The sequence below is a fragment of the Apium graveolens genome, chromosome 4, assembly GCF_009905375.1.
Source record: "Apium graveolens cultivar Ventura chromosome 4, ASM990537v1, whole genome shotgun sequence".
Classification (NCBI taxonomy): Eukaryota; Viridiplantae; Streptophyta; class Magnoliopsida; order Apiales; family Apiaceae; genus Apium; species Apium graveolens.
In genome coordinates this window covers 56,526,944-56,536,234 of record NC_133650.1, presented here as the reverse complement: position 1 = coordinate 56,536,234, position 9,291 = coordinate 56,526,944, and the positions used below count along the sequence as shown (strand labels likewise).

General features: G+C 36.2%; 1 protein-coding gene across 1 annotated transcript; it reads right to left on the bottom strand.

Moving 5' to 3' along the window:
• Positions 1–3,381: 3,381 nt before the first annotated feature.
• On the bottom strand, positions 3,382–5,551 carry LOC141717991 (H/ACA ribonucleoprotein complex subunit 2-like protein). The gene is made up of 4 exons (XM_074520312.1): positions 5,361–5,551; positions 5,131–5,200; positions 4,376–4,481; positions 3,382–3,652 (listed from the first exon to the last, which is right to left on the bottom strand). The coding sequence occupies exons 1-4, from the start codon at positions 5,488–5,490 to the stop codon at positions 3,491–3,493; spliced, it is 468 nt and encodes a 155-aa protein (XP_074376413.1). The 5' UTR covers positions 5,491–5,551; the 3' UTR covers positions 3,382–3,490.
• Between the last annotated feature and the right edge of the window lie 3,740 nt (positions 5,552–9,291).

Below are 9,291 nucleotides of genomic sequence, written 5' to 3'. Positions count from 1 at the left end.
TTAACCATCTTACTTGCCCTATGTAATCACGATAGATAACTTGTTCATTAAACCTTTATATTGTCAAATTCTATAGACATATAGGGTCTCAACATAATTGGTGTCTATTCAGCTTTTATCTCTTTTGTTGATGTCTGGTAGTAGGGTATTCGTACAACAAAAGTTGGCGTTTACTAGTTCCGTGTTATCTGATTAGTTGTCATCACCATTGCATGATAAGCTTAAGAACAATGACTTTGAATGAAATATTTAATGAAGTTAGAATCTCATGTTTGTCTCATATAGTTAATTCAATCACTTTTATTCATAATTAATTGCATATTAATTTAATCTTAGTTATAAACATCTCAACTTGTTATTGTCTTAGCATTGAGCGATAGACATAGCATTGTTGCATAGGTGCATAATCTTAAGTTAACTTAAAAAAGTCTTTGTAGGTACGAATCTGATTTATATCTTATACTACTTGCGAACGCATATACTTGCGTGTAATTTTAACGCGTGTTTTCGCTCTAACATATTGGGGTTGTGAAAGTGTAATAATAATAATCTAGTAGTTTTTAAGTGTGGTTTGTTATAATTAGTGACGTCAACTCCTGATCTCGGAGTTGAAGCCGTCACAAAAGGGTACACTAGCAGAGTTCGGAGGTTTATGGGTATAAACGCTTACATTTTAAGGGCTAAAAGGTTAAGAAGCGTATAATTTAAGTTGCAGGATATTGATATTAGATATTGCTCCTACTTTTTATGTTTAAAGAACTAAACCCCGTATTTGATTTACCAATTCGTTCATTATACAGTAACCATGTTTCTGGCTCATTTACATGGCTCTTCATGAAAAGGTACAAGGAAGAGATCGTTCGCATGTCAAATTTGTAGCGGAGCAGCTAGGCTTGGATGGTTCATATGTTTCTTGCACCTACATAGAACAAATTCAGCTGAAAAAACTTGTCAATGATGTTATGGTATAATACTTTTCACTGAATATTTTTGTTCTTTTTATAGTTCTAACTCCTGACTAGATTACCTATATGTAGGCATTGCCTGATGATCTAAGGACAAAGCTCAGCATAGATGACGATATTACGAACCCAAAAGAAGCCTTGTCCCGGGCCTGTGCAGAACAGAGAAGCAGATATCTTAATCGGTTCTCTATTCCATCTTATGTGCCTTGGAAATTGATGTTGTTTAGGAGAGCATACACTACATGGAACTGTAGATGGTATGTTAATCTAGTCTTCCGGTCCACTGTATGCAGATCACTCTCACTGTCGTCACAAGGTTGCAAGAACCCATCCAAGCCGACAAAACCTGCAGTAAGCACCAGAAGATTTGATGAAAGTAGCCCAGAATCACCAGCAGCACTTCCAAAGCAGGTATACTCATCTTCTTTTAGTAATACAAATACAATTGCTACATGCAGTTGGAGATTTCAATTTTGATATGCAACATGTCTATTAAAATTATATGTTTTCTGGTCACTTCGTTAAATTATTATAAGATTGTGCAACTGCAATTTGTAGATGCTTTTTTTGAGTCTGTCGTTCAGGTCCATTGTCTTGTGGATAACAACCTTTTATCTCGTTAATCGTTGTTCATGTAGACCAAAAAGTTCATATGAGTATATAAAAAATATTAAACAGAAAAGTAAGAAAGGTTACACAAAGGGGGGGGGGGGGGGGGGGAATTACCAGTACTTTATTTTATTTTAGGTTGAATAGATGCAAATGTCAGAATGAAAAATAGAAAACAGCCGCTTATTTCTACATTTCTTTCTATATCTCGAATGTAGTGAATTTTTCCCATTTCACTGGTTCTCAGTATATGTTTCTTGCTTGAATAATCAGCTACTGAAGGTACTTTTGTTTTGCAGAGCTTAGTGTCAACTACTATCTATCTTAGAAATGATGTTCATATCACCAATCATGCTTGTCAACATGTACTTTGAATTGTTTCAGGGTGTTATTACTCAACTAGTGGAACAAATTACCAAAAGGACTAAAAGAATGGATGAGTGTACATCTGGTGCTGGAGAGATAAACTCAAAACTCACAACCAGCAATGCATTCTCTAGGAAACAAATATTGGCTGTTCAGGCTGCAAGCTACAATGATACTGCACCACCCGAAATGTTCATGGCTGGCAATGGTTTCATGAGTGGTACGCTAATACCCAATTCCCTGAGCAGGCAGAGTCTAGAGTGTCTTTACGACTTGTAATCATTCCCTGAACAAAATTCTAGTCTTCATCAGGATTTGTCACGCGGCAACTCTTTTGGGTTTGAATAAATGCAAATTTTATCTCATGATTACGACACATTGTGTCACTAATTTATGCCAAAGTTCTGGCGTCGATAAGAGATTGTTAATTGACCAATATTAGCTCAATAGGTGTTGATTTGTGGGGGAATGTTCTCATATTTTGTTGCTTTCCCCTAGTAGAGCATAGGCACAGGTTCAGAGAAAACTTTATTATTTTGGAGCTGCGATGATGGAAGTCGTAAAAAAATACTCATCAAGTTATTTATACTTGAGAATAAAATCACCTTCCATAGTCCATTTAGATATTGCGCTGATGTCTATGCCCAGAAGACATGTTACTATCTGTTTGTAAACCGATATTATGTATTCACAAGGACCGGCATCATGAGTCCTCGGCTTGATTCAATTTTATGAACTTTTCTGCTGAGCTAATGATTCTAGGATCCTTTGTTGGAACAGTTATTGCGTGTTGGAAGGAGCCACTGCCAGGTCATTCATCATCTTGACAGTTTGAGTAACACCCTGCAAGAGTACATTAGTGAGAGGTCTCGACAAGAAAGAACAGACAGGAGATGTAGAATTACAGATACAGAATCTATTGGCATTCCGTTAGTTCTAAGCTTGGCAATTGGGGCTCTTGGGGTCGTACTGTTCAGGAGTATGGCACCAAGCAGCTAAAGCCACGGAGAGTGGTCCTAAACATACCATTGAGTTATATGAAACGTCTTCCATACTAAAGACTTCAGAAAAGTTATACTGTGATCTGGATAGGCAGTATTATCCATGCTACATATGTTATAAACTGAATAAAGTATAAACTGCTTGTTATGAGTTTCTTTTGTTACTGTTAATAAAATAACTCTCTTTCCCTGTTTACTCGAAATTTTTTCTTTCAGTTTTGGCAATTACCAAACCAGATTATCAATTTTGCCAAAGATAAGAAGGTTAAATCAAACTTAAATTTCTAAGCTATACCATTAACCAAATAGTACTATTGTTTATTTTACAGTGTTCTATTCATACGTTATAATTCTTTGTTTGCTTTCCCAATTTAATAAAAACAAACAAATCAAACCTAATCTATGGATTACCATCAGGATGAAAACAGTCAGCAAAACACTTGAGGGAGAATTGTGATGGCCTAGAAATAGCCATTTCATTTAATGTTAATATTAGCTAAAACAAAGTACATCAATGACAGAAAGTACGAATTCCATACACAAGCCTACTTAAAACATAGAGCGAGCAAGTTCAGACACATCGGATACAACTAGATCATAATCAGACTTCAACTTCTCTTGTTCATCTTGTGCAAGCTCCCCCTTGGTCGGCTTGGTTAAAACCAAAACGCAACATGTTGGCCTTTTTGTGGATCCTGCATTTGCGAGCTCCTGAAACAAACAATTACGATGCATTTTCGCATAAAAATGGTAAATACAAGTAAATAACTAAATGTAGCAATATGAGCATAAAAACCAGTAATCAATAACACTATGCGTTGTCAAGAAATTTGGGGCAGCAGTTTAAGACAACTATTAGGCACACGAAGACTACAGTGCATAAAGTATGAAGAATTTTTTACTATGTAAAGTATATAAAGGGAAATAGAAAAAATACAAAAGGACTAAATGAAACTTGGTGGAATCATTAATTGGAAATATGGAAATAACAATGGGCTATGCTTTAATGAGCACACAAAAAGCCCCAAGTTTAAAAACACCACATAAGAGATTGGAAGTATGAGAACAGAAGCCTACCCTAGCGGCCTGGAAATTAAGAAAGCTCTGTCTTAGACACATAAGTTTAAATATTTATATAATTATTATGGCATATACAGCAACATGATAAAGAATACAAAGCATTGTACAACCAAAAACATTGATATCTAGTTTTATTAGATATATTTGTTAAAACTTCACCCTATGCAACAGCGAAGTCTAATAAACGTTCCAAAACTATCTAAAATAGAAATAGGTATATAGAAATGAAGGGCATAACTCAAACTATCTCAACATAACAATGCAAAAACTGTCATTGTTGACATATCATATATAGATTAGTGAAAGAGACACAAATTGTACAGTTTCAAGAATTAGGGATATGTTTCAACTTACTTCTTTTGAGTTGACATATATGTAGGGTATATCAGCCTCTTCGCATAACACTGGAACGTGAGTGATAACATCAATTGGTGAAATGTTCCCTGCTATGATACACAATCTGCATTCATCAAAACAAGATGGTTATACTACGATTTGGTAAGATTTAAATTAATTCATATGCGGAAGCATAATTTTCTCAAATAAAAATAATCATCCTGCAGAGCAAACAAACACAACAATATACATTCCATTCCTGCTGGTAAGGAAGTCAAAGTTTACATTAATAGTAAAAAAATTAAATAGTTTAGTCATAAGAAACATCGTGCAAGAAATTTGATACCTATGCTAAAATGTACTACAGTAGAGTATTCAGTTCAGTCAACTCCTCATTCTTCTTGGTAACCAACATTTGACCTATGAATTCAATCTTCTTTTAGACTATGCTTAACTGTAAATACAACTCATCCTGCCTTAAAAACTATACAAAAAAACTTAAACTTTTCATTAGATATAACATCCAAGATCCAGTAGAGCATATAATAAACTATAAAGTACCCCTTCTTAGGTTGTTACCAAACCAATGTGGCGTTGTATACAATGTCACATTTGCTAAAAAAATAATTAATTGAAAAAGGTACTGGCTACACATTAATTTATCACAGAATTCATAAACCGGGTATCCAGCATAATTCATCAACAAAAAACTACAAACAATAGATAATATAATGAGTCCGAAAAACAAAATACAAGAGAAAGTGAAAACTGACCCTTTGTTACCCTTGCGAATGCTTTTGACCACTTCCTTAACTCCTCTCTTCAAACATTTTTTTTCAGCAGCTAATTCAAACAAATTAAACACAAAATAATCAAATAACCCCCCAAATTAAACATATGAATAAAATTGAATTAATCCTATACACCCCCAAAACACAAGGAAAACTAGACAGAAATTAAAGATAGAGACACGAAAAAACATGTAAGAATTAGGAAGAGTAACCTCGGCGGACGAGTTTAAGGGCGCGTTTGGAGAGCTTTTTACCAGCGAGGGGTTTAGCAATAGGGGACAAAGTGAAGGCCTTTTTCTTGTCCTTGTGTCCTGATTTCTCTGTCTCGCTATCGCTTCCCATCCCTTTCTTTTCTTCACAAAATTAGGGTTTATCAGGTGGCGGTAGAGTGTGGACATGACTCGTTGTGTTTTTATTAGGGTTTTAGGGGCTTCCTTTTTGTCATGTGACTTCCACGTGATCGCCCCCGGGGATCCACTGCTTTTTTTATAAGCCGAAATTTAGGTATTTTAAAACCGAAGTTTTAAATATATTATTGCATTATTCATTTTTTTTTATTTGCAATCTATGATTATATATACCAACTCATGACCTAATACGGATAAATATCGTGTAATTAAATATCACACTAATTATACATGATTTGGGCTGCTAGCCCCAATAAGAAGATGTATGACATTCAGACCAAAAAGGTTTACACATTGATCAGGCCTGATGGGCCAGGTCAGACCTGATGGAACAAAGAAGGCCCAAAAACCCTGAATATTAATTGATTTCGTAATTAATTAATAAGGGAAAAATCAGCTATTGAAAAGAGTCTCAATGAGGACATAAATCCTTGCAGATTAACCTCTAAGGGACCTAGAAGGATAAGGAATCAGTTTCCTACTATTTAGGACTCCAAGTCCATTCTAATTCAGAGACTTGATCACCAAGTCTCCTATATCAAGTCCAATTCAAGGACTACCAGCATCTATATAAGGGGTCTCACCCCACAAATCAGAACTACGTTTTTTGGCTTGATTCTCTAATTCACAGAGATACGTAGGCATCTCGTAAAGACATAATTAAGCTATGAAACACGAGAGCAGCCATTAAAGGCCTTGAGCTCCCGAACCTTAGCAATAAATACAGCGAATAACAACCTTAGTTTTTTATCCATAACATTTGGCGTCGTTTGTGGGAAAGCACAACAACAATCATGGCGAAAACACGGAGAACAGTTAGAGTCCTCGAAGGAGGAACACCAACGGGGACAACCCAAGTGATTTCGTCAACTGTGGAGGTACCTCCTCATTCAACTTATGCAACCACGCAAGAAGAAGCCCATATAGGGGCAGCTGAACATCAGCCACAAGGGACGATTCCCTCGGCTACTCAAGGTACGAATCCCCAAGTTCAACAACTACATGCACCTGTGAATTCTCGACCTATCGGGTACGAATATTCAACTGTTGTGACTACTAACCCCCCTTATGGGATGCCCCTTTATCCTGAGGTTGGAGGAAGTGGACATGCTAGACGGAGTGAAGCACGGGGGCGATCTCCCCTGTTAGATATATTTGATAATGTCATGGCTAATATGTTTTATGTTTAGCTTTCAGATCTTGTGTGAACATGATAGATCAGTACTTAACTGTTGATCAGTACTTATACTGGAAGTCAGGACTTAAGGATATCAGTACTTGTATTATCAGGAGATAATCATCAGAAGATAGATATCAGAACTTAAGTGCTGAAGGACAATCAGATAAGGACAGTAGCTGATTAAAGGAAAGAAGATCGAGATAAACATAAGAAGAGATATGCATGAAGAAGGAATTCCGTGAAGAATGGAATACTTGGAATAGAAGATATCTGATTGATATATTTTAGGAAGCAGAATTATATTCCATATCAATTAGCGATTATCTTGTAACTGTGTAGTATATAAACACAGGCATAGGGTTTACACTATAAGTGTTATCATTATCGAAGTTATTATTCTATATAACCCTAGCAGCTCTCGTGATATTTGTTCATCACTGAGAGGTAACAGTTCCATATTGTAACAGAGTTTATTGTTTCAATAAAGTTTGTTTTCTGTTACTTAAGTTCTTTAAGTTCGATTTGAGTGTACTATACACTGTATTCACCCCCTCTACAGTGTGTGTGTGACCTAACAATTGGTATCAGAGCCTATCTGTTAACATACATACAGTTAAAGATCCAAACACAATCATGTCGGACACAGAAACTCCAACTAAGCCTACTAAAACTGAGGAACCACCGAAGACACAAATTCAGAGTCGGTATGAGACCATCAGAGTCCCCATACTGAGACCATCTGAATATCCCATATGGAAGGTAAGGATGACCATGTTCCTGGAAGCAACAGATCCAGAATACCTTGATAGAATCAAGGAAGGTCCTCACAAACCAACCAAACTCGCTGTTGCAGTTGCAGGTGAAGCAGCAATGACCGTACCAAAGGAGAAGAGTGATTATACTGCTGAGGACATAGCATCAATTGCTAAGGAGCTAAGGTACGACACTTACTACATAGTGCCATTGATAATGTAATGTCAAACAGGGTAATCAACTGCAAGACTGCTAAGGAGATATGGGATGCTCTGGAAACAAGATGTCAGGGAACTGACACAATTAAGAAGAACAGGAAGACAATACTCACTCAAGAGTATGAACACTTTGACTCAAAGACTAATGAGTCATTGAATGATTTAAATGATAGATTTGTCAAACTTTTGAATGATTTGTCATTGGTTGATAAAGAGTATGATCTTGAAGATTCAAACCTTAAGTTCCTGTTAGCTCTTCCTGAATGCTGGGATTTGAAGGCAACGAAAATAAGAGACAACTACAATCTTGATGAAACAACTCTTGACGAAATCTATGGAATGCTCAAGACACACGAGCTGGAGATGGAACAAAGAAGCAAGAGGAAAGGAGGAAAGTCAAGGACAGTTGCTCTTAAGGCTGAAGAAGAATTCCCCAAAGCAGCTTCCTCAAAGAAAGACAAGGGTAAAGCTCTTTTCATAAAGTCTGATACTGAGTCATCAAGTTCTGAGAGTGATGATGACTCAGATTCTGAAAGCTTGCCTGAGACTGATGCTGATGAGGAGATGATGAAACTGTGTGCTCTTATGGTGAAAGGAATTATAAAGATTGCATACAGGAAGTTCAGGAAGGGAAAGAAGTTTTCCAGGAAAAGCATAAGTTCTGATAAGAAGAATTTCAGAAGATCTGAAGGCAGAGGAGGAAAGTCTGACAGAGGAGATTACACCAATGTTAAATGTTATAACTGTGGTGAGAAAGGCCACATATCTCCTGACTGCAAGAAGGTAAAGGGTGACAGAGGCAAGGCTCTTGTCACAAAGCAGAAAAGCTGGACAGACACTTCAGACTCTGAAAGTGAGGAGAACTATGCATTGATGGCAAATGCTGATAAAGAAAGTGCTGAGAGCAGTTCTGAAGCTGCTGAAACAAAGGTACCTCAGACTACTTATGCTTTTCATACTGATGATATTAATGAGTTGAGAAGATATCTTAAAACCATGTTTGTTAGTTATAGAGATCAAACCTTAACATGTGAAAGATTAACTTCTAAAAATCTTGTTTTTAAGAAAAGAAATGATTTCTTAGAAAAAGAGTTAGTTATATTCCATCAAACTCAGAAGGATAGAGATGATGCTTTTTATGTTAGGGATGAAGTGCTAAAAATGAATGAATCTCTAAAAACTGAGTTAGAAAAGGAAAGAGAGATAATCAGGACTTGGACTAACTCTGGCAGAACAACTCAAAATTTGCTAAGTAGTGAAAATTGGAAAGAGGGCTTAGGTTATGGAAAAATAAGAATGATAAAGGAACTGAAGAAATTAAGCCTATTGTTAAGCAAAAGCCAAAGTTAAAACCTGTTAAGTTTGTAACTGTAAAGTCTGATAATGAGAAATCAGAAGTTAAAGAGGAATTAACTTCTGACAAACTAAAACAGGAAAAGACAGCTGAAGTAAACATAGGCTTAATGACAAAGAAGCAGCTTAAGCATAAGCTGAAAGATGTCAAGAATGCAAACAAGGTAAAATCACCTAGGAAAAATAGGAATGGAAATGAAGGTGTGAATAAAAGCAATGATTATAAACATGT